Source organism: Martes martes (genome assembly GCF_963455335.1).
Source record: "Martes martes genome assembly, chromosome: 4".
Classification (NCBI taxonomy): Eukaryota; Metazoa; Chordata; class Mammalia; order Carnivora; family Mustelidae; genus Martes; species Martes martes.
In genome coordinates, this window is record NC_137891.1 from 168,086,148 (window position 1) to 168,111,901 (window position 25,754).

General features: G+C 52.0%; 1 protein-coding gene across 2 annotated transcripts; it reads right to left on the reverse strand.

Moving 5' to 3' along the window:
* Window positions 1–15,789: 15,789 nt before the first annotated feature.
* On the reverse strand, window positions 15,790–25,743 carry TINAGL1 (tubulointerstitial nephritis antigen like 1). Of its 2 annotated transcripts, none has more exons than XM_080800363.1 (12): window positions 25,663–25,743; window positions 24,852–25,169; window positions 23,815–23,878; window positions 19,880–19,972; window positions 19,567–19,681; window positions 18,353–18,476; window positions 18,116–18,266; window positions 17,798–17,987; window positions 17,645–17,690; window positions 17,263–17,386; window positions 16,421–16,466; window positions 15,790–16,336 (listed from the first exon to the last, which is right to left on the reverse strand). In XM_080800363.1, the coding sequence occupies exons 2-12, from the start codon at window positions 25,159–25,161 to the stop codon at window positions 16,196–16,198; spliced, it is 1,404 nt and encodes a 467-aa protein (XP_080656489.1). In that variant the 5' UTR covers window positions 25,162–25,169; window positions 25,663–25,743; the 3' UTR covers window positions 15,790–16,195. The 2 variants fall into 2 exon arrangements, with proteins under 2 accessions (XP_080656489.1, XP_080656490.1); XM_080800364.1 differs by having other exon boundaries at window positions 24,852–25,281; window positions 25,663–25,736.
* Window positions 25,744–25,754: the final 11 nt, after the last annotated feature.

Consider the following 25,754-nt stretch of genomic DNA (forward strand, 5'->3'; position numbering starts at 1 on the left):
TTTTGGACAATCTCTTCAAGGATGTTTATATCAACCATCTTTGGAACATAGAGTAATTATCTCCCTCGGGAGCAGAAGGCAGATTTGCTTATTGTCCAGTGTATTGAAGATAACGTCTCCCTCTGCAGCAAAGAGCTCAGGATTCTTCAGGGACTATGCAAACCTGCTGATTTCATGGGCAGCACCCCTGGGGGACTTGGGGAGCCAGAGGAGCCGCTGGCCCAAACATGAAGCACATGCTTTTTGCTGAGACATGAACAGTGAAGTCCTTTGTCTCTGACCTGGAACTCTCATGTCTTCTGCAGCGTCCCTGATACCGTGGTAGCTAAGAGTCTAGCTGGGGTAAAATCCCAGACCCTTTACCTTGTCGGTGGTTCAGCCATCTCACCTCAAATACCAACAACAGACAAAAAGGGCTATTTATAAATGGTACCACTAGTAAAGGCACAAAAAATGCTTAAGTGCCCAAGAATAAATCTAAGAGATATGCAAGATGTTTACAGAGAAAATTAGAAGGCTTGACTGATGGTCATTGAAGAGACACAGAGAAATGGAGAGGTATAACTTGCTTGTGGAAGGAGGGACTCGAATGTAAAGACATGAATCCTCTCCCCAAATTAATCTATAAATTTATTTCAATGTCAAAGGATTAAATAAAGTATTTTTAAAATTAATGTTTTTGGAAACATTATCCTAAAGTCATATGAAGGAACAGCCAAGGGTAGCCAAGCAACCTCGAAGAAAATGAACAGTGAGGAGACTCGCCCTTCAGACATCAGGACTTACACAACTCAAGTAATTGAGACAGGGAGATATTGGCAGAGGGGTGTACAAATAAATAAATGGGACAGAATTGAGGGCTCAAAGACAGAGATGTGCAGACTGGAGGTTCGACATAAGTCAGAAATGACATTTAAACCAGTTCCTTCTTTTTTATTCTTTTTTTTTTTAAATAAGTAGGCAGCACATCCAGCATGGAGCCCAACATGGGGCTCAAACTCACAACTCTGAGATCAAGACCTGAGCTGAAATCAAGATGCTTAACCAACTCAGTCACCCAGGCATCCTTAAACCAGTTCCTTTTATGGGACACCTGGCTGGCTCAGTAGGTAGAGCTTGCAACTCTTGATCTCAGGGTCATGCGTTCAAGTCCCATGCTGGGTGTAGAGATTACTTAAAAAAAAAAAAATAGTTAAACCAGTTCCTCCCAATAATGGTGGCGTGAAAATTGGTTTTCCGTGTGGAAAAAAGAGACTTGCACTCCTATATCATTTCTTGATCACCAAAGTCAGTGCAGAGAGATACTACAAAAAAGAAAACTTTGAAATACAAATCTTTTCTAGACCTCACGATACGAAGATTTCTTAACCAAGTTTAAAAAGCATAAACAATAAAGAAAGTATTGATAGATTTGCCTACATTAAAATTCCAAAGTATCGTAGAGCAAAAACAGGATAAATAAAACCCAGGCCACAAGGCTGGGAGAAGATACACGGATAATGAATGCTACAAAGTATTCATCTCCAGGCTGCATCACGAAGTTCTACAGATCAATAAAAAGATTACAGACAACTCAACAGAAAAACAAGTATAAGATGTACATAAGTAAACAATACAAATATATGGGAAACGACGTTGAACCCTACTTGTAATTTCGGGAATGCAAATTCAAACAACAACGAGATGAAATTTTAGACCTCAAGTTGGTAACACAAACAACATTTCCAGTCCGACTATATTAAGTGTGGAGGACTACGTGGAACAAAGGGCCCTCTTGTTAATGCTAAAGAGAGTTTCGATCATAACCACATTGAGAAGCAATCTGGCAAAATTTAGTAAAGTCCAGCATGTGCATATCCTCCAACCTAGCAGTTCAATTCCGGAAATAAATCCCAACTCTTGACAAGTACAAGAATGTTCATTACAACACCATGTAGAGTGGAAAATTGGAAACAACAGAATAATGTACAAGTCAATCTTGTCAGAGCTACAAAGTAGACAGTTAAGATGAGTGTATCGGAGAGATGTATATGGATTGACAGGCTGCCCCTAACATTTAGGAGGCCCAGGGCAAGGGGAATCTGGGGGCCGAGGACCCTCCTCTATTCTCTTCCCACTCGGGCTCCATCCCCCACAGTGAGGAACATCACGCACACACGCTTGTGGACACTTTAGTCTGTTTGTCCGAACTCTGTCCACTAACCCCACCCTCCCACCACTGCCACCCTGGCCAGCCCTTAGGATTAAGGTGGGTATGGCTGCGTGGTCACCTCAGGAAGAAAACTCTAGGGAAATCACTGCCCTGGCCTTGAAATGGGCCCTGGGCCCTGGGGGCAGACGAAATCCAGGATTCAAGGTTTAGAAGGAGAGAAGGCTTCTGGGTGGGTCTTGACTCCTTAACCCACGGAGGAGGGCCTGGGCGGGGTCCAGGGTCCCAGTCTAAGAGAGGTGCTTTGTGTTAGCAAGGTTGAAACTCACACGTGATATTGTACAGAAAAGGCAGAGAGACAAGCAGTATAGGATGCATGATAGGAAGCTTTAAAACAGGCAAAATAGTACTACCGACTGCTCAAGGATATGTACAAAAGGAGCAAAGTTACAAAAGCTTGCAGGGGCTGTCTGGGTGGCTTAGCTGGTTAAGCATCTGCCTTGGGCTCAGGTCATGATCCCAGGGTCCTGGGATCCAGTCCTGCATCCACCCGGCTCTCTGCTCAGTGGGGAGTCTGCTTCTCCTTCCTGCCACTCCCCCTGCTCGTGCTCTCTCTCTCACTGCTCTAAGTAAATATGTATATATATGTATATATACATATATTTCTATTAAATTTAAAAAAGAAAACAAACGGTCTACCTTTAAAAAGGCAAGGAAGGAGAATGAAATGCAGAGCAAAGGTGAGATATAATGGGATAGAGACAAGCTAAATATGTTAGTAGTAGGGCACCTGGGTGGCTCAGTTGGTTAAGCGACTGCCTTCGGCTCAGGTCATGATCCTGGAGTCCTGGGATCGAGTCCCACATCAGGCTCCCAGCTCCATGGGGAGTCTGCTTCTCCCTCTGACCTTCTCCCCGATCGTGCTCTCTCTCTCTCAAATAAAAAAAAATCTTTAAATATGTTAGTAGTAATAATAAATCAACAATACTCTGTTCTTCTAAGTGGGATAGTTTAAAATACCTCTTTTTATTACTGAGTGCTGTCTCTTTTTTTTTTTTTTAAGATTTTATTTATTTATTTGACAAGGCACAGCAAGGGAAGGAACCCAAGCAGGGGGAGTGGGAGAGGGAGAAACAGGCTTCCTGCTGAGCAGGGAGCCCAACGCAAGGCTCAATTCCCGGGGGACCCTGGGATCATGACCCAAGCCGAAGGCGGACACTCAATGACTGAACCACCCAGGCACCCCTTGAGTTTCTAATTAAAAAAGGGGGGGCACCTGGGTGGCTCAGTGGGTTAAAGCCTCTGCCTTCGGCTCGGGTCATGGTCTCAGGGTCCAGGGATTGAGTCCCCCGTTGTCCGGCTCTCTTGCTCGGCGGGGAGCCTGCTTCCCCTTCTCTCTCTGCCTATCTCTCTCTGCCCACTTGTGATTTCTCTCTCTTTCAAATAAATAAATAAATAAAATCTTTAAAATAAATAAATAAGATTTAAAAATAAAAAATAAAAAATTAGGAAGGGCATGGAAGGTTTGAACAACAGAGCGAACAAGTTTGACTTACTGACATAAAGAGAAGCCAATCCCCAGCGCTCATTCTTCCCAAGCACACGTGGACCATTTAATGAACATTGAGCCACATTCCCAGCCGTAAAGCAGGTCTTACACACCAGTCACACACACCATATTCTTGGATCAAAATGCTTTTAAGAAGTGTTAACAAGAAATTACTCCCACATGTTGCAAAAGTTAAAAACACATTTCTGGAGACCACCCAAACGTTCATCAGCAGTCGAATGCAAGAATAAGTTGTAGTACGTTCATACGATGGGTTGCTAGACACCAAACGCATCACACACAAGCCCATACACACCACTACTATAACAGGCGATGACACAGAGAAAGCTCACAGAGGGTTGAGTGAAAGAAGACAGAAAGAGTGAATACTCTATAATTCTATTTTGCATGAAACTTAAAAGCAGACAAAATTGGGGCACCTGGGTGGCTCAGTGGGTTAAGCATCTGCCTTCGGCTCAGGTCATGATCCCAGGGTCCTGGGATCGAGTCCCACAACAGGCTCCCTGATCAGCGGGGAACCTGCTTCTCCCTCTCCCTCTGCCTCTCGCCCCAGCTCACGCTCTCTCTCTCACTCGCTTGCTCTCTCTCTCTCTCTAATAAATAAATGAAATATTTTTAAAAAAAATTTAAAAAGCAGACAAAATTAATCTACTGTGACAGAAGTCAGAATAGTGGGATGATGGAAGTGATGACCGAAAGGGATGCTGAAAACGTCTCTACCTTGTTCTCACATAGGAAATAAAAAAAGAACCAAAGAATAGACCTGATGAAAACAGGACAAAGAAATGATGAAGATGAGAGCAAAACGGAATAAAGCTGAAAACAAATATACAACTGAAAGGATTACTGAAACCGAAAGTGAGCTCTTTGAAAAGATTAATAAAATAGTGAAACCTCGGAATCTGATATAGAGATAAAGACACAAATAAGTAAATACTAAGAATGAAAAGGATATGATCACTACAGATCCTGGAGAGATTTGAAAGGATAATATGAACAACTATTTCTTTAATGTTTTATTTCTCACTTCCATTCCTTAAGTCAGTTTGGATCAGTTTCATTTTGTAGCTACTTACCCACTCCATCTTCATTTTCCAATTTATTTGTACAAAGTTGTTTCTTATGCTGGAAAAAAAAATCTTTCTCTCATTAACTCCCTCTTTTCATTATTTATTTGGGCCTTTTCTCTTTTTTCCTTAATCAGCCCGGCTACAGATGTATCTGTTTTATTAGTCATTGGCTTTATCGATCATCTGTGTTGGTTCTCTGTTTTCTGTTTTATTGATTTTTTTTCTCTTATCTTTATTATTTCCTGCTATTGGGGGGCTGTATTATTATGTTGTCTTTCTCTGGCAACATAAACTGAATGCTCAAGTCACTAATGTGTGATTTTTTATTAAGGTGCAAGCTTTAACGTGGGCATTCGGGAGAATACATAATCCCCTCAAGGATTGTTTCAGCTGTGCTGAAATTTCAAAATGTAACGCTTTCATATTTTGTATTTTTTTCTTTGTCCCAATAAGTATTCGGAGGCTTGATTTTAATTTTCAAATGTAAGTTTACCTTTTTGTTATCTTTTCTCACTTCAGTGGATTGTGGTCATAGAAAATGGTCTCTATGACATCCGTTCACTCCTTGGCAGACTTGCTTCATGACCTAGTATGGGAACAATTTCTGTAAATGTTCTCACACTGGATGAAGAGAATGCCAATTTTTCTGTTTGATCAAGCTTCTTAAATGTGTTATTCAAATATTCTACAGATTTACTAATCTTACGGCCACTTGATATAGTAACTATGGAGAAAGGAAAGATAAGGTCCTTGGGGGGATTGTGGGTCCATCTTTGTCTCTTTGAAATTGTCTCAAGTTTCACTTCCTATCAGGGGTCATCAAACTATGTGGTCCGTGAACCAAATTTGGGCCACTCCTTGTTTTTGTAAATAAAGTTTTATTGGAACACGACCATGTTCATTTGTTTATGTGTTCTCCGTGACTTTTTTCTTACTGCAATGGCAAAGCTGCGTAGTTGAGACAGAGGCTGGACGGTCTACAATGTCTAAAATATTTACTATCTGTCCTTTTATAGAAGTTCGTTCACTTGACTTTATATATTTTTATTTTTTTATTTTATTTAAATTTTATTTATTTATCTGAGAGAGAGCACAGAGGGAGAGCAAGAAGAAGACTCCCTGCTGAGCAGAGAGCCTGACCTGGGGCTCGATCCCAGGATGCTGAGATCGTGACCAGAGTCAAAGGCAGACGCTTAACTGACTGAGCCACTCAGGCGCCCCAGACTCTGCTTTATATCATCTGAGGGCTAGGCTGTTAGGTTCAAAAAAGTTCAGAATTATAACTTCCTGGTAACATTTTTCTTATTAATCATTATGTAATGACCCTCTTTTCCACAATGATGCCTTTTGACTTAAAGTCCATTTTGTCTGACATTTATAAAACTACACTAGCTCCCTTCAGCTTAGTATTTGCCTGCGTTGCCCATTAGAAATGCTTTTGGCTGCATGTAACAAAACACAGCTACAGTGGCTGAAACACACTGGGGTATGTTTTCTTTAAAAAACAAAAATTAAAAAAAAAAATTCCAGGGGTGCCTGGGTGGCTCAGTGGGTTAAAGCCTCTGCCTTCAGCTCAGGTCATGATCTTGGGGTCCTGGGATCGAGCCCCGCATCCGGCTCTCTGCTCAGTGGGGAGCCTGCCTCCCCCTCTCTCTCTGCCTGCTGCTCTGCCTACTTGTGATCTCTCTCTGTCAAATAAATAAGATCTTTAAAAAACAACAACAAAAACAAAAATTTCAAAGGCAGGTCGCTGACGGCATTGTCTCAGCTGGTCTATGATGCCATTGGGTACCCAGGCTTGCTCAGTGTCTCCTCTCCATCAGCATTCGCCTGCCGACCTATGTGCTCACGGGTATGTCAAGATTCCAAAAGGGAAAAAAAAAAATTCCAAAAGGGCTGCTGCACGTGGAGGCATTGTGTCCATGAACCAGGCAGAAGGAGAAAGGAAGAAAGCACTACCCAGATTTCCCTTTACATCCCAGTTTCCAGATTTGGGGCCCATGACCATCTTTTCCCTAATCACCAACAGAGAGAAAAGAGGCTCTACGATTGGCTTCAACCAAATCATGATTCATCCTTTGCGGCTGGTACTTTGACATCACAAGAAATAAACTGGGGCTGGGGGACAGACACTTCTCTGGGACCAACAGATTTCTGCTTAGTTCCTTAAAAAAAAAATCGGGCTTCAGTAGCAAAGTGCAAAAGGTTTCGGGCGCACTGTTGGTCAGACAATGGATGGTGTCTTTTTCCATATCTTCGCTTTCAGTATTTCCATAGCTCTGTTTTAGACATGTCTCTCATGAACAGCATGTGTAGAGCTCTGTTTTCTTTCCCTCTGATAATTCACATTTGTTGTGACTACCAGCATTTGAAATTTTATTTCTATATCCTCTTTTGTGTTTTCCATTGGCCACGTGTATTATTATCCCCCAAACTGAGCATTTCAAAACAACAAACACTGATTATCTCACCTCATTTCTTAGGGTCATGAAAGCCGTGGTTCTTTTCTATTAGGGTTGCCAGATCTCGCCAATAAAAATACAGGATGCCCAGTTAAATTTGAATTTCAGATAATATTTCAATATTTGCACAGGATCTATTTATACAAAAAAATTACTCATTGCTTGTTCAAAATTTAAATTTGACCGGTCTTCCTCAATTTTGTCTGGCAGCCCTATTTATAACCTGATCTTGGAAGCACAATGGGCTACGTAATTCGTAAGGTCCCTCATTAAAAAATTACTAGGAATTTCCAGTCAGCGAGAGCAGAACATGAAACTAAGCATGGAGCCCTTCTGGGGACGGTGTCCTTTGTGAGAGTACGGGTTGTACTCCCAGAAAGCCAGTCCTGCTTGGAACTGACATACCATCACTTCTACCGTATTCTGTGACACAGGGACAAATCACTGAGTCTCACCCGCACATTATGGGAGGGGACTTCACATGATCATAGGTCACGGGAGGTAGGGATCACTGGGACCATCTTGGAAACTGGCAGCCACACCAAGCTTTTCCTTTGCTTCTTTTATTTGTCATTTCCTGCCTGGAGGTGGACGGATCGGACTGTCTTCATTCCCTTTGTTTCCTCTCTGCGGGTTTAGAATACATTCTATTTCTGTTCTTTCATTAGTCATGCTCAGGTTTTTAACATGCACACTTCAGCCTAATAAAGTCTAAAGTTAATCACTCTCCTCTTCCAGAAGAATCAAGGACCTTAGAATACTTTTGAGCCCTGATCATAGCTTCCTGTCTATGATGTGGTTGTTCCCTCGTTTTCCGTCTTACCTTGTTTATTCTATTCCTCAAATCAGTCTGTAAAGTTGTTCTTATAAAGTCCATGATCATTTGAATTTCTCATGCTTAATCTTTTTTGTTTGTTTGTTTGTTTGTTTTCTTTTTGCTCTCCACTTCTCGCAAGCTACTTCTTCCTCCTGGGTTCATTTCCTGGGTTTTTCCTATTATCTTCATTTGACATCTTGCCAGAACTGAAGATCCCCATGGTATTTTTTTGTTTTTTTGTTTTTAAGATTTTATTTATTTATTTGACAGAGAGAGAGATTACAAGTAGGCAGAGAGGCAGGCAGAGAAAGAGGGGGAAGCAGGCCCCCTGTCGAGCAGAGAGCCCGATGAAGGGCTGATCCCAGGACCCTGAGATCACGACCTGAGTCGAAGGCAGAGGCTTAACCCACTGAGCCACCCAGGTGCCCACTCCCCATGGTGTTTTTAAGTGCTTTTTAAAAAGCCTTGTTGGGGCTCCTGGGTGGCTCAGTGGGTTAAAGCCTCCACCTTTGGCTCAGGTCATGATCCCCAGATGGAGTCCCGCATCGGGCTCTCTGCTCAGCGGGGAGCCTGCTTCCCATCTCTCTGCCTGCCTCTCTGCCTACTTGTGATCTCTGTCTGTCAAATAAATAAATAAAGCTTTTAAAAAATAATAAAAAAGCTTTGTTTGCATCTCCAGTCCCATCCTTCCTTTTGTCCCCGATATCGTATAGTGTGTGCTAATAATTTGTTTGTTATATTGAGGCTTTGAGAAGAATTTACTAAGCCTTTTTAAAAGAGTTTGACTTTTTGTTGGTTTCCATAGCTGTCCTTCCTGCTTTATCTTTATTATTTCCTTTTTTCTGCTCTCTTCGAGTTTTCTAATGGTCCTTTCCTAAAGTCTCGAATCAGACACTTATTTCATTGTTGTCAATCCTTTCTGTTTTTAATAAATGCATTTCAGGCTAGAATTTTCCCAAGTTCCACTTTAGCTTTATTGTTATTCAATTTTAAATATCTTGTAATTTCCATTATGAGGTTCTCCTTATCTCATGAATTATGTAGAAATGAACATTTAATTTACAAAACACATTGGATTTCCTTGGCCAACTTTTTATTGTTGGTTTTTGATTTTACGATATTGGGATTAGAGAACAAGGTAGTGATACTGATTCTTTGAAAACATTGTCAACTCTCTTTATGCCAACTATGTGGTATTTCTTTAAATCTTCCATTTGAGCCTGAAAACAATGGGTATTCTGTAGGAGGGGGGCTGTGAAGTTTGTTTACCTAGTAGAGGAAGCTCCTTAATTATATTGTTTAAACTTCCATATCCTTACTAATGTTTTGCTCCTTGAGCCATTGGTTTTATTTAAGTTTAATTAACACTTCTCACTTTGTTTATAGATTCATGACTTTCTCCTGACCATTCTTCCAGATTTGCTCTATATGTTTCACCAAAATAAATATAAGTTCATGATACACATACATTCACGATTATTATATCTTCTTGGCAGATGTTTTCTTTTATGATTGTATGGGTTAGGGTTGGGCTGATCTTACAAAGACTCTAAAAACAGTGCTTTAAATAAGAGAGAAGTGTATTTTTGTTCATTTAAAAGTCTACAGCTGAGGGGTGCCTGGGTGGCTCAGTGGATTAAAGCCTCTGCCTTCGGCTCAGGTCATGGTCCCAGAGTCATGGGGTCGAGCCCCATATCGGGCTCTCTGCTCGGCGGGAAGCCTGCTCCATGCCCCCATCTCTGCCTGCCTCTCTGCCTACTTGTGATCTCTCTCTGTCAAATAAATAAAGTAAATAAAATCTTTAAAAAAAAAAAAAGTCCACAGATGGGAGTCCTGTGGGGTTTTGGTACATGGGGACCCCAGCAGGGGACGAGACAGAGGGAAGAGAGTGGGGTTGGGGTATTTATTCCCCAGCTCCTTCTGCCTGAGGTCACCCCTGCTCTAGAAGTTCTTTCCACTTGAGTACTGGTCACCTCTGACCGTGCAGGCCTAAAAGGGTGAAAGCTCTCCTGCTGCTCCCCCCAGGCTCTTCCACTCTCTCCTGTGACTCCCCTACACCCTGCTTTGTCATTCGTCCTTTTGGAATTAAGCTCTGCCCGATTTCCCTAATTAGAGCATGCCATCTGTTTCCTGTTGGGGCCCTGAGTGATGCAGGCTGGCATCCTGTTTTAAGTCATTGATTGGGAATACCTTTAGGCAGGCGTGCACTCGCTGACACGTGCTGGACACAGACCCCTTCTCTCCCTGTTCTCCCACTCCTGGCTCACTGGTCCATCTGCCTACTCCCGAGGACGATGGAAGCTGAGACCCTGGGTTCATGGCATCCAGGTCTCCAGAGCATTGCCCTGCCATGGGGAAAGGAGCAACTCAAAGCCCATCAGTAACACCCACCTTGTCCATTTCAACACATGTGGGGCGTGGCTACTGGTCCAATGGCCAGAGCTGCCTCTCCCTGGACCCACGCAGTATCTTGGGGTCATGAGGACTCCCTTTGGTCTGAGGATGCTTTACTACGTTAGATGGGTCAATACTTTCACCTAATGCCTGTCGGCTGCAGCAGGACTGCGTCAGCCTGGCCCTTTAAGGTGACTTCAGACATCTCTGCCCTGATTCATGACAAATCAATTTCTTCTGTCTGACTCTCAGTGGGCCTAGCTCGTTTCCCTCATTTCCTTAATCTTAGGGAAAGTCTCAGTGTAGGGCTCACAGGGATAGCACAGATTCCGGTTCCCATTGTACAGACTGGGAAACTGAGGTTCAGAGTGGAAAGTGAACTTCAGGGGGTTCAGGGGACCTGGAATTTGAGCCTGGGTCTGTCTGGCTCTGAGTTAGAGGCTTTCCAAGGGAGGTGTGTGTTGCTGGGGGGAGACAGGATGGCCTGAGTGGAGACAGGAGGGGAGGATGGTGCCACAGGTCAGGGAACCCTCAGAGCCAAAGCTTCTCCTGGCCAGGCAGCGGCACAGCATCTGGGGGAGAGGTGCAGAAGGCCAGCAAGACAGATCCATTCCCAGTTCTGCCCCTTCCTTCTCTGTGCTCTTGGGCCAGTCTCCAGGCTTCACAGGGTAGTTATGAGGGAATGTATGTAAAATACACAGCACACAGCAGCTGCTCTGTTCCAGGAGTCTGCTTGGCACCCTTCTCTTTACTCTCTCTCCCTCTCTGGGCTGTGGCAGGGCGATGTGTGGATTCAGCCACTAGGGGGCCCTGCTGCCAAGGGCGACGAGACCTCCTGGCCTGCAATGGTCCATCCATTCATTCACCCATTCCTTCACTCTCCTGTGTCTTTTCCGTGCCCAGTAGTGGTTGGGGTGATACAGAGAGCACAGAGGGCAAGGCACAGCCTTGTACTTGAGAAGCCTGCAGTCAAGAAGGGGTACTGTGCTGGAGAAAATGGGGTGGTGGTGGGAACTCAGAGACTATACAGAGCCAAGAAGGCTTCTCAGAGGAAGCTTTTGAACTTGACTTTCCAGGATGGGCAGCGATTTGGCTCGACTCTGCAGACTCTGATACCTCCCCGCAGCCCCAGGCCAAGCCGACCTGAGTGTTCATGACCCACTTCACTCCTCCTCCCTCCAGGTGCCCTTGACCAGTAGCTTCTGCGAGCCCCAAACTTCACATTCCCGTCATGTGTGCAGAGCTGGAGGCCACAGAGCCTGCTTGGGTAGGAGATGAAGCGGGGCCCAAGGACAGGGCGTTAGGGAAAACCCTGACAAATGAAGTTCTCTGCCACTTCCTAGCAATGTGTCCTTGGCCGAGACACTTCACTTTCCCTCCGCCTCCCCCTCAACCCACCCCCAGCCTTGGTTTCCTCCCTGTAAATGGTGGTAATAACAGTCCTTACCTATAGTGCCCATGTCCAGCATGGCTCACTTGGCACTCTAATCTACAAAGTGACATATTCTGTTAACCATCTCATTGCCGTGCGGTGTGAGCCAGGCTGCGCCCATTGGAACAGGGAGCAGAACCCCGCTCTGGAGGGGCTGCTCAAACTCAGCCTTACTTCACTTTGGGAAGAGACTGCCTCCTAGATTAGTGTCACAGAATTTTCAGTAAGCGGGTGGAATTCTAGAAGTTATCCCCTAGGGCTCAGCAGCGAGGGAGAAGGAGGGGTAGGAATCCCTCTTTGAACTACAAAGTGTATCTCTCTAGCTTGATCTACAAATCCATTGGAAGGCGGTGTGGTCTGTATCCAGCTCAACCACTTCTCTGCTGCGTGACCTGACAAGTCACCCCCCCACCCCAGCCTCGACTTCCTTGTCAGTCAAATAGCAGTAACAGCACTCCCCAGTGGTGGCAGACAGTGTTCTGCTATCTGCTCAGCTTTGCTCCCTTCCCCTGGAACAGCAGCCCTCTCCTTTTTGGGGATCTCCTCCTTCTCCAAACACTGTTTTCACAAGGACATTCCCCGCTCCCATGATCCTGTCCCCCGGCCACCGGTGACTGGCCCATGGGTGGACACCTGACTCCAGCCAGGCCAATCAGAAGCCTTCCCTGTTCTGTTCTATTTTGAATCAGCACTGAGAAAATGCCTCCGGGCGGAAAGGCTCAGGAGTTGTCACTGACCCCGTGTCCTTCCTCATGGCAGTTAGTCTGTAGAGAGAAAGGCAGAGGAGAGAGAGGGACAGTCAGGAGTCCCAGCAGTACTCGGGTCCCCGGTTCCTCCTGTGCTTGGACGCACGAGCTCTGCTCACAGTCTAGAAGTTCGCCACTCGCCTCTCCCTTAGATTCTGAGAGTCACCTCGGGTTGGCACTGGTTTCCAAAGATATACTTTCTCCCAGGGATGTGTGTAGCATCAGATGAACTAAAGCTTGTGAGATGCCCAGCCCAGCCCAATGCTTGGCCCACGGCAGGCTCAGTAAGTATGAATTCCTTTCCCTTAATGGGCACCAGGCAAGGACAAGGCTTTGGCAAGATACCAGGAAGATATGAGGCATCCAGATTGGAGAAGCCATGTAACTCAGCAGCTCCAGGGAGAGACTCCGGTCAGGTGCCCTGGGAGCCCACAGAGCCCCACAGGAGACCAGAATGAATGGCCAAGCTGGACGTTTAGTAGATAAGAAAGGATGGGGCTAAGAAAAAAATGTCCTGCCTCATCCCTTTGTGGAAGCAAAGGTTGTCAGCACATACTCTGTCTCTGCCAAGGATGTATGCTGGAGTCCCTGATGGGCGGGAAGATGGGGGCCAGGAGAGCCTTTTCAGAGGAGGAATATTTCAGCGGAGTTTTAAAGGATGAATGAGAGTTTTCCAAATGGGGAAAGGACTTGGGAGGGACATTGGACTATCACTACCAATCCCCCACACTACTAATACAAGGATTAGGGTGAGGAGTCAGACCGCCTGGGTTTGAATCCTGCGGTGACCAACCTTCAGACTCTCCTATGGTTCTGTTCCTTATCTGCAAAATAAGGAAACAGGAGTTCGTCTGTTTCTAGGATTAAATGAGATCATATATGTAAAGCACTCAGAACAATGTGCTAACAGAAGGCTGTGGTTAAGCCCTCAATATTTATTGAGCTCATTATGAAAAGCCTTTGCATTATCAAGTCCAACGTCCTTAAAATGATTGTAGCTCTTGCCATTTATCGAGCCCTTAATAAGTTCCAAGCACTGTGCTAGATCCTTGGCACCCTTTGTCTCCTGTGATCCTCCCAACACCACCAGGAGATGAGTACTGTCATCCCCATTAAAGAGAAAAACAGAGGCTCTGAGATGGTGAGATTATGCATGGCCAGCAGAGCAGGGGTTCGAACCCAGGTCTGTCTAAAGACCTGAGCTCTTGGCCCAGAGAGAGGAAGGGACTAGCCTCAGGACACAAAGCAAGGGCCTGGGAAGCCAGGATTCCTTCTTGAACCACCCAAGGGCAGGTATGGGTTGGGAGCCCTAGAAGTTGCTTTCCTCGCCTGTTCCCAACCGCAGAGATCCAAGGGTGGTTGATGGAGGTTACTGAGGCACTCACTCAGCCCTCCCCCACACCCTCTCCAGCTCCAGGGTGGCCGGGTGGGCCTCGGGCCACGGGCGGGACTGAGGAAGGGCTGGGCCAGCACCCCCTCCGTGGACCGCGCCTCCCGGCAGGGTTGACAGACCCGGAGCCTCGGGACGGGGCCGCGCCCCTGTTCCCCTCCCTTCCCCACCCCGCATTGCTTCCGCCAAAGGTCCTTGTAGAAAATTCCAGGCTGGACGGGGGATTTTCCAGTGGGGTGGAAGCAGCCAGGCGCGTCCCCGAGGCCGAAGCCGCGCAGGGGGAGAGGTGGGCGGGTGCCGCCTCGCCGCCCCTACTCGGGGCTCCCCGCGCGCCCTCGCGCGCCCTTGTCCCGGGGCCCCCTCCGGCCTTGGCTCCTCGGGGACGGGCGGGCCGGCCAGGGGAGCCGGCTCGGGACGTCCTGGCAAACAGGAAATGAGACAAAGGCGGCCGCTTATCGGGAGCCCCGCATTCTTTTCAGGTGATCCCGGGACGGGGCCAGCCCTGAGGGGCTGCCTGGCCTGGGAGGAGGACCTCCCGCTGCCCCCATGGGCCCCCCCCCCCGCCTTCCGGTCCCCTGGGGTTGGGGGCCGAGGACCACGGAGAGGCCCCGAGGAGCCCCCACCACCAGGCACAGCCTCCCCGGGCTCCTGGAGCGGAAGGCATGTCAGCGCTGGGAGGGCTGGAGTGGGCGGGGGTCTTGGGAGCCGAGTGGAGGGGGAAGAACAGGGCATAGTCACTCAACCATTCCATAAACGCTAATGCCACCTTCTACCAGGTGTGGGTACCGGAACCCCTGATGAACCAGACCCAGTCCCTGCCCTCAAGGAACTGACAGCCCAGAGGAGGAAGGCAGGCACTCAGATAAGTGAAGACTGGGTGAAGGGCAGCGCCAGATGAGTCCAGGGTGGTTGTGCGGAGGCCCTGCTGGGGGCGGGGTGCGGAGGCGCAGCGGGTGGTTTGGGAAAGCATGGGTCCCTTGCACAACACCTGGCACATGAGCAGCCCCCTAGGCTACTGGCCAAATGAAGGAATCCTGGAGCTGGCTTTTAAGAAGCAGTGGGACAAGGGGTGGGTGGAATGGAGGGCATCTAGACTGGGGAACAGCATGTGCAAATGCCTGTTGGTGTGCACATGTGCCAGACATTTGGGGAGCAGTGAGGACTCCGGAGTTGCCTGCGTACAGGGTAAAGAAGCCCTGGTGAGGAGGCTGGGACTGTGGGTCCTGATGGCCTTGAAAGGTGGGCTGAGGACTGGGCTTATTTTGCTCGCACTGGGAGCCTGGGGAAGTGGGGTAGAGAGAGGGCTCAGAGAGGCCCATCCAGTCCCACCTGGGAACGCAGTGGGGGTGGGGGTGGGGAGGCCGGCTTCGCCTGGGTGGCTTGGAGAGGCTGATCTGCAGAGACAGAGGCTCCAGCCTCTGTGGGGCTGTGCCCCCCTTGCCTGCTGGGCACCGGCGCCAGTTCTGCTGATGGGTGGGTAGGGCTTCCCCCCACCAGGCAGCGCTGACTCAGCGTCTGAAAGGTGGTTCCCACGGGCCTGTGTCTCTCTGGGGGCCAAAGGACATGCCATCCACGCCCCACCTCCAAGTGGGTCAGCGCCCAGGGCCCCTGGCAATTAGGGCTGAATGGAGGCTAAGATTTCTAATCTGCCCACCCCCTGCCAAACAGCAAGGCCGCAGGCGGTCCTTTCTGCTGTCTAGCAGTAAGTCACACCATCTCTGGGCTGACTTTCCACTCCCCAAAGTTACAAGGTACCACAGTGATCAGTACTCTTTTTTATTTTTAAAACAGTGAAAAGAAAAATAAATATCTTTGGAGAATAGAAGTACAGGAGTGGGGTGGGATAGGGTGGTGGGGCTGGAGACTTGGGGGTGTCCTGGCTTCAGTGGTCTTAAGCGGGGGTGCCGGGGCCTAGGATCTGCAGGCCCGCTCATCCGCGGCCAGGCCCTGCCCAGTCCCCGCTGGGAGGTCTGGGGGCTCCACCAGCCTCGCCTGCCCACGGCTCCCAGGCCGGGCGCTGCATCAGCGGAACCACCCCGCGCAGGGGATTAGACCCCAGGCGCCCGCCTGCGCCCCGGGGCCTCGTCGGGAGGGGCGGGGCGGAGCGAAGCGGTGCTGCCCCCCAGGGACTCTTCTGCCGGCTGGCCGGGCTCGGTGCCAGGGCCTCAGCGGTGCCCCATGTCCTCCATGCCCACACGGCCCCAGACGCCCAGCACGAAGCTCTCGATGTCGCACTCGTTGGCGCCGCGCACGATACGAAAGTGGCCCCTCTCGCCCCAGGCTGGGCCCCACGAGTTGGCAGCCGTCTGGGAATGAGGAGGGGCGGTGAGGGGGGCCGTGGGGTTGGGGGAGGGAGGCCGCGGTCGCAGGGCACCCGCGCAGGGACTCACCCAGTATTTGAGCGTCCTTCCATCTGGCAGTGTCTCCTCTCCCCACCTGGCGGGGGCGGGGGGCAGAGCCCACGGAGGGAGAAAGGAGCTGATTCCACCTGCTTTCAGGGGCTGGAACCCCAGGGGTCCCTTCCAGACCCCTCTCTCTACCTCCCTCAGTCTCCACCTCTGGAAGTCTGCGTACTCACACCCATGTGGGGAGGGCACTGAAGGGATAACTGAAGGGGGTGAGCAGAAAGGGGGAGAGCTTGGGCCGGCTGCAGGGGCGGCATCCTGGGGACCAGTTCTCTGGGACCTCGCCCATCTGCCTTCCCTCCCTCCTTGCTTGGGGATGCCGGGAGGGGTGGGTGCTGGGAACCAGGAGGAGGGGACTCCAAGAAGATGGGTACTTTGGAGGCCCCACACTCCCACTGCAAAGGACATTTCATCGGATGGACAACAGAAATCAGTGACTGGAACATCTCTGGGTATATCCAGTGGGGAACTGATGACTGGGCGTGGAAGTCCGTGGGGCAGGCAGAGCTGGGGTGCTACGATGGGGAGAGGCTGTGCTATGATGTTGTTGGTGCTATGATGGGGAGAGGCTGAGCCACCCCTGGGATCTGTGTCTGTCTTTCAAGGGAGTTATTTTACCCCAGTGTGTAAGGAAGGAACAGTTCCTAGAAAACCTTTAAAGGCCCCACCTCTCCGTGTGACCACGGCAAGCCCCTCCTTTTATGTCTTGGTTTCCTCCTCTTTGAAATGGGGCTTCCCAGAGAGAGATGGTAGGGATTCAAGGCCAGCTCAGAGCTCCTAGTGCAAGCGCTGCTCCCCCATCCTCTCTGCCCCCCTAAGCCCCTCACCCTGTGATCTTGACCGAGTGGGTCCCATGCCGGCGGTACTGCTCAGGTCTCCCAAGGCTCACTGGGGTGTGGCGGTAGATGCCACTCTGGTACAGAAAGAAGTCCTCGTGCACCTCCATGAGAGCTGTGGGCCAAGGTCAGAGTAGGGCCAGCTCAGCCCATCAGCACAGGTCTGGAGATGTGCACCCAGACCCATACTAAGACCCTAAGTGCCCCCCACAGGGTGCCGCCTGTGGGGAGGGGACCGGGTTTCCCTGACTCCCGGCCCCAGTGGATTTGCTGCCCTGTCCAGTGCAATGCAGACCACTTGTGCTGCTGGGTGTGCCCAGTCTCAAGCAGACACAAGCTTTTGGAACCGGGGGGCAGGATGAAGGGCGTTTACCTTGGACAGGGCCATTCTCCATCAGCTCCTTCATGATCTCCTTCTCCTGGAGGGTTGGGAGTGGGGAGGAGAGTCTCCATCAGGGTGAGGCTCTAGTCTCTGGCCAACCTTCCAGCTCCCGGCCTCTGCCCCCTCAACCAAGCCCAAACTTACATTGGAGCCGAGGCGGTAGGCCGGAGTGACCTGGTAGATGTCATTGGCGTGGGCGTGGCTATTGGGGCACCGGGCAGTGGCCTGGCGCTTGCCCCGACCCATGGCCCGGCTATGCATCATACAGCGGGGTGCTGGGCCAGCCTCGTCCTGTTCACGGCCCATGAACGGGTAGCAGTGGTCAGACACGACCCTGGAGGAGAAGTAGGTGGGAGCAAGGGCGGTGAGCCTAATGAGCATGGCCCTGGCCCGTCCTGCAGGTTGCCCTCTTGAAGCCCCAGCCACACGTCCCCTTCCCTGCCCACACTCTCTCCTGCTCACCCTCGGCGTCGCAGGAACCACCAGGCGCCGTCGAGACGCCCCCCGCGGCAGCCCCGCTGGTTGTGGGTGTCACAAGACAGCAGGTTCTGGGGTGACAGGACAGGTGTCATATGCCCCAGAGAGTGGATTGAGACACGATCAGATGCCACGGCTGGTGGGGGGAGGCAGAGGGGACATCAGCGGGCCCTGGCCTTGGCCGTCCTTCCCCGCCACGCCGGCCTCTGCCCTTGGCCATACCTGCCGTGGAGAAGGCCCAGGAGCCCGCACAGTTGCCCTGGTCCAGAGGCTCATGGATCAGGTTGGGCCACTTCTCAGAGGCCTCGAAGGCTGTGGGGAGCACCTCCCCGGGGCGCAGCACTGTCTGCAAAGCAAGTCACTCCGTCTGCCTCCGGCACCGAACCCGGCCCACCCCTTGGGGCCCGTTGGCTTCGAAGGGCCACCGAGGGCCTTCTGTGTTTTGTTCTTGAGTACCCTGCTGCTGAGGGATTCCAGCAAGCGCCACGCGGGGAGGAGCCAAGCACCGTTTAGCGCCTTTCCCATGTCAGGTGGGGGTGACTAGTCCCATCACACGGATGAGGCCAGCAGGGAAGCAGCCAGGCCCAGGTCACCCGCTCTCCATTGTTAACCCCTGCCTCGTTCTTCCTCCGTGCCTTCTGATCTGACACTTCCTTCTTCCTACCAGGACCTTGGGCTTCAGGCCCTCAAGGGCAGGGGAGGGAAGAAGGAATAAGGTCCTGTGACCGGGCAGGCGGCCAAGGCAAATAGCAGGAGGCAGAAAATAGCAGAGGCTCAGGGGAATGAGGGCGGGGGCGGGGTCTGGCCATCCTAGCCTTGAGCCCAAGTCCCTCTGCAGGGAGGGCTGGTCTGGCCAAGGACGGCCTCCTCCCTGCCCACCACGCTGCCCACCATGGAGGCACAGACCCTGCAGCCTGTGCCCCAGCCCTGACCTGCGGAAGTTCCCCTTCCTTACCCTTTGACAGTTCCAGGTCTGGTTTCCCCTTCTCCCCACAGAGGATCCCACTGGTAGGAAGGGAGAAGCCCCCTCCTCTCTCATTCCACAGAGTCGGTATTTGTTTCCGAGAATTCTGGCTCTTTAGCCAGAGGACTATCTGTCCTTCTCTTCCCAAAATACCAAGGTGACCTCCTGGCCCCATGGGGTCTGACCCAGCTGTACTGGAAGGAATAGCATTTTTCCCAGGCTGGGGAGGCCACCAAGGGGCTCATGCTGGGACCACAAACTCAGAATCTGAGCATTAGTTCTTCCTGCACCACACTTCTTGTTATGGGCAAGAACTTAAGACCCAGAGAGGGTGAGTGATTTGTTCAGGAATACACAGCCTATTGGAGGGGGTTAGTCCCAGGCCCCTGGAGGAGTAGGATGCAGCGTGCCAGGATTCCTGGGGTCCTAAGCGATGGGGAGATGGCAGGATTGTGGGCAAGGATGGACTTACATGAATCTCATTCATATTGGTGACAGAAGAAGAAGGGCGCATGGTACCCAGGCGGTAGCGAATGCCTTCATCCAGGGTCATGCCCCAGAAGGCACTGTGGTTCCCAGCCCGCCATCTGAAAGAGGAGGGATGGAAGTCACAGACCTGCCATGACTAGGGGTTCTGGATGTCCGTGCACGTAGGTGGGAGAGACTCAGACTGGCCAAGTGTCCACGTGCATGAGATCTGAGTGAGGGTGTGCCTGACAGCACAGGCATCTCGCGGGAAGGTATGTGTGTCTGTGCCCAGTGGGGACATTTCCAGGGCCCCTCACCCATAGTTGCCCTGGTTGATGGCGTTGATCATGTCTTGGTCCACCAGGCATGGCTCCTGGTCACACTCCCACCGCCCTTGCTCCTGGCAGGTGCTAGAAGAGCAGGAGGGAAGGAAGAGGTGAGGGGGGCTGGGCATCCTCGGAAGGGATGGGGTCTCAGAAGTCACTATGGCTTGAGATTCTGTGCTAGTGATTATGGAAGAACCCCTAGCTGATCCCGTTCAGCCTGGTTGCTTTCAATGTCAACTGCAAGTTCACAGTTCTCAAGTTTATATCTGCTGCCCAGATCTCTCCAGATCCAAGAATCTTTTTTTTTTTTTTTTTTTTTTCAGATCCAAGAATCTTGCTGCTACACAGTATCACCACTGGGGGGGCCTAACAGCACATCCTGGACCAAATTTCTGATCCCCTACTCCCATGCCTGCTCTCCCTACAGTCCGTGGAAGATGTCCGTCCTTCCTGAACCTCAGGCCAAGAGCCGGGGAGTCACCCTTGACTTCTTCCCTCACATGCTGATTGGCTTCATTGGCAAATCCTGTTGGCTTTGCCTTAAAAACACATTCGGAATCCAAACCACGTCTCATCCCTCATGCAGCCATCATGGGCCAGTCACCTTTGCCCTGGATTCTGCTGCCGCTTCCCTATTGTTCTCCCGGCTTCTGCCCTACACCCCCACGTCAGTATATTTTTAACACAGCTCCTGGATGACCCTATTCAACCCAAGTCCTATCATGCCATCCCCCGGCCCAAGTCCCTCCTTTGGCTTCCCATCACAGACTAAGAGCCAAAATTCCCTGCCATGCTCACAAGACAGTCCCTGCACGATCTGTCCTCCTGTCCCCTCAGTGACCCCCTCCTCCAGGTCCTGGTTCCTGAGACCCCAGCCAGGCTGCTCCCCTGACTGTTCGCCACAGCTGTGCTCCGGCCCCAGGGCCTTTGAGCTGCTCTTCTCTCCACATCCCCGAGGCTCCCCCTCACTTCGTCCAAGTCTACATTCAGAAGTCACCTTCTCAGGGACACCTGCTTTGGTTGCCTTCCTCTCCTGCTTTCCTGTTTCATTTTCTCCTTAGCGTGTCATCGCTACCTGACAGACTATGTATTTGGCTATCCAAGCTCCTTATACCTGCTTCCTCATAGACACTAAGGTCCTGGCCGCAGGGTTTGTTTGGTAACTTTGGTGCCTAGAAAACTAAACCCAGCCCACAGCAGGCACCCATGAAATATTTGTTGGCTGCAGGAGGGACTGAGGCAGCGTCATGAGAGCTGACTAAGAGCAAGGGTCCTGAAATTCAAGTCCTGGGCTCCGACCCTCGCTGAGGAGACCCTTGTTGATAAGCCCTCGCTGACGAGTCATGTGATCTCAGGGAACTTAGTCAGACTCTCCCCTTGAAGTTCTTGTTTGTAAAACGAGGACAGGATGGGGCGCCTTGGTGGCTCAGTGGGTTAAGCCTCCGCCTTTGGCTCAGGTCATAATCCTAGGGTCCTGGGATCGAGCACCCTCCCCACCCTGCATCGGGCTCTCTGCTCAGCGGGGAGCCTGCTTCCTCCTCTCTGCCTGCCTCTCTGCCTACTTGTGATCTCTGTCTGTCAAATAAATAAATTAAATCTTACCCCAAAAAAATGAGGACAGGAATCATCTCCCCTTCCAGGGATTGAATGGCAGGCTTTTTGTGAAGCCGGTAAAGCCATTAGCCCAGGGCCTGGTCCATCTTGGGTGCTCAGGAATCGTTATCTGCTATTAGTGTTCCCGTTCTGGGAACCCCCAGGCTCCCCATCTCTTGAGTTTCAGGCTCCTGCCCTCGGGGCCTCCTCACATCTCCTCTAGGTGTATCTCAAACATACAATGGCCCAGACTGCCTTCCCTCAAAGCTGCCCCTCCCCTAACATCTTCAACTCAGGACAAGGCACCTTAGCCACCCGGGGGTTCAAACCAGAACTCGAGGTGTGTGCTGTACCCCCAGCTCCTGCGCCGCCATCCGTAGATCCTGGGATGGCGCATCATGGAAGGTTCTGGACTCCACTGCCACCACCCTCCTCCAGTCCCTTATTACCTGTCACCTGGACTGTGGCAATGGCTTCCTACCCAGGCTCCCTGCCTCACTGCCATCCGCTGCCTATCCTGCCGTCCCTCCCCAGAGAGATCTTGCAATGACATCTATCAGATCGTGTGTCTCTCAGTGGCTCCGGCACAGCTTACGAGACCCACGGACAACGTGGACTGCACCTCCTCGGGGCTTCTGTCCCCACGTCACAGCTCCAGCTGCAGTGAGATCTGTCCCACCTCCCAGCCTTCCCACGAGCTGCTCTCCCCTGTTCCCTCCTCGTCTGCCCATCTCTCGGCTATCAGCGTAACCATCTCCCTTCCTGAGTGGCCTTCCCTTGCCGCCACTGCATTCTAAACCAGGGTCCCCCATTATTCCCTTTCCCTGTCACACTTCTCACGGGTTGTAAGCTGTTTCTCTGTGTGGGGGCTCCTTCATCATTAGACCAGAAGCTCCATGGCAAGGATGAGGACCGTCTGCCCCAGCGCAGTGCCTGGCACATAGTAGGTCTTTAATCGACGAACAGGGAATTCTGTGACTTTGATGCTTTTACAAGCTCATAACTCTGCTAAACTGCCTGCTTCCCCTGTTGCCTTTTAAGGAGCCTCAAGGGGAACAAACCCAGTATGGCTGGGCTCTTCAGTCCCCAGAGTGGGCGGGGCACATTCGGGGAGGGCTGGAGGAAGGCTGGAGGAGGACTGGAGGAGGCTGCGTGGGAGGGGAGGCTCTCCTCCCCTTCCCCTTCCTTCTCTGACTCTCGAAGCATTCCTCGAGGTCTCACACAGCCTGGAAGGCCCATAGGCATTGCCCCACACCCTCACTCAGGTGTCAAGGCGCAGGGAACCGGGCCACCCAGTGCGGGCAGTGGGCTGGTCACTCCTTTCCTGCCACCTCCCCCTTTGCCCCTAGGGCTGCCCAAGCAGGTCTGGACTGGGCTGGTGGCAGAGGTCCCAGCATTCCAGAGGGGCCCAGAGCGGCCAGGCCCCAGGGATAGGAGTGGGAAAGAGGTTAACCCATCAATGCCCAGAGGCATCCTATCAGGAGCGGCGGGATCTTGCAGGCGTGCTCAGTCTTTCTGAACACGCGTGCATGATTCACACACGCTCACCCACATACACACGCACATGCACATGCATTCTCTCAGCCGAACCTCACAAGTGCCCACTCTCGCCGTGACCCAGCACCCCTCACTCGGGTGAGGCAATGGAAACAGCTTATGTGTAATGCATTCCAAAAATTTCCTCCTCTCTGGGGCCTCCCGGTCCCAGGCAAAGAGGGCATGGGGTGGAGTGGGTGCAGGGCCACCTCCTCAAAGCCACGGGGTCCCCATTATTTCAATCAGGCAGTCAAGGCCTCCTATCCAACCCCTCTCCACTTCCCATCTCAGGACCCAGACTAGAGTCGGGGGCACCCCTGACCCTTCATCCTCCAGGTGGAATGGTAGGGAGGGGAAGGGGCCACATTCCTGGGAAGGCCCTGCTGCAGTTTGGCTGGCCTCCAGCTCAGTCATCCCTGACCCTCATCCCGTCCAGGGCGGCGGATGCTGCAGTCAGAGGTTTCCTTCCTGGCGCCCCCTTTTCTAGATTCTCCCATGACACGGAGAAAGGTTGGGAGGGGCAGTAGCCCAGCCTGAGCCAGGAGGGACAGGGGACGGCTCCCAGCTCAGGAGCCATATCCAGGGCCAGGCATCCGTGGCTGCCCGCTCCTGGGGAATGCTGTTAGTGTTTTCTAAACAATAGTCAGTGCTAAGCTGACAAGGTCAGGGTAAAAATCCCCGTGTTACAGATGAGGAAACTGAGACTCAGCAAGTAAGCAATGAGGAAAGAACTGGAACCAAGTCTGGGCGCCACAGGGTCCACAAGGCAAGGTTCCCTCCAACCCCCAAACACTCACCAACGGTTACAGTTGTCCCAGTAGGTTCCCAGGACAGGATAGATGCGACTCCCGTGCGTACATCCTGGGAGGAGGGAAGAGGAGAATAGGAGTGGAACGGAGACCAGAGACGACGGGCTGAGAGGGCCAGGTCCTCAGAAGCCAGGTGTCCCGAATCCTCCCGAACACACGCACACACGCACGTGCACGCGCGCGCACACACGCATGGCCCAGCCCTCACTGAAGCTAAGGTCAAACTATAACTTCGTAAGACCTCTCCTGCAGGGTCACATACCAATAGCTACCTGGGAAGTTCTTCGGTGACCCTAGCTCGGACCCTCTTGCTTCCCTTGGACGCCAGCCACAACATTCCTCGGATCCTTTGCCCTTTAAATGACTCGAAACTCGGAGATGGGGGAGTGGGAGGGGCGTGGGGAAGCCAGGGCTCAGAGAAGGCAAAGGACTCCCCTAAGATAACACGGCACTTTGGGATGACAACCCCGGTCTTCTGTCTCTCACCCACAGGCCCTCAGAACTAGGGGAAGGGATTCAAATGATTCCTCTGTGGGACAGGGACAAGGGCAGGGGAAAGGATGGTGACGCAGGCTGAAAGCAGGAACAGATTCGCTCCCACCTCCCAGGTGTGACCAGCCACCTCCGGGAAGAGAATCCTGAGCAAAGGCAGAGGAATGGCTTGGATGAGCCTGACCAACCCCCCTGAGGGCTTATCGGCCTGCGGGGTGAGTCAGCGGGCGGGGCCGGCACCTTCCCCGTCTGGCAAGGAGACAGGACTGGGAGAAAGGGCAGGAGTCTGCCTTTCTCCTGGGCCAGCTGGGAATCCCACTGACCAAGGATCTTCTCTTTTCCAGTCTCGCTGGAGGGATTCAAGTTCGACCAGAATGGGACTTCCCAGAGGTGCAGGCAGGCAGTGGGGCGGGGGTCTCTCCCAGATTCTACAAAGCCTCCCCTGGAAATGTCAGTGCCTCCGCCTTGCTCCTGAACCCTGCGGTGTCTGGGGCTGACAAAGCAACCCACCCTCCTGGCCGTCTGGTGCCCACCTTGGATGGGGGGAAAGGGGGGTGGCACGCCGAGGCAGAAGTCCCAGAAGTCAGGGCAGCAGTCGGAGACGGTGCGGTTGCAGAAGAGGTCACAGTAACAGGTAGCGCCCAGGTAGGGCAGGGCGCAGTCGTCGGCACGGCCGCGGCAGCACAGGTCCTGCTCCTGGCAGTACCGACCGCCCGCATCCCGGATGCCCCGCAGGTGCAGGCCTGGCGCTAGCTCGCGGCGCCCACGACCCCGCCGGGCACCCAGGGCCAACTCGCCAGCCAGCAGCAGCAGCAGCAGCAGCCGCAGTGGACATCGCCACATGGTACCTCCTGGGCCCAGGGAGCGCAGATGTTGGGGGTCAGAGGTGGTGGGCAGCAGACCTTCCCTGTCACCCGGGGCACTGATCTCCCAGCTTCCTGGGGCTGTGAGTCCAAGGGGATTCTGTTGGGGGTTCAGCAAGTTGCAGGACCCTGATTCCTGCGTCCCCAGGCAGGAAGGGGATTGAGCGAGAAAAGGAGCCCCTCCCTGACCTGCCTGGGGACCTTCAAGAACAAGAGGTGGGGACTGTGGTGATCTTGGTGCCCTGCTCAACACACCCCAGCACCTGTAGCTCCGACTGCGGTCTGCTCTCCCATCTGGGTCCCTCTGCCCCTCTTTCAATCTCCATTCCTGACACGGGTCCCCCTGGCTTGTGTTCCTCTGTGTCCCTCTGACCCCCTCCACTCTCCCTCTCTGCCAGCCCTCCCTGCTCCCTCCGCCTGCCCCCTCCTCTCTGTTCCTCCCTTCTGAATACCTCCCCTCTGTGCAAGGGAGCGTCCCTACCTGGTGACGGCTGTGCTCAGGCTTCCCCACGCGCCTCCACCTCCAGGTTCCTGCCACCACGGGACACTCGAAAGTCAAGGGAGGAGTGCGGG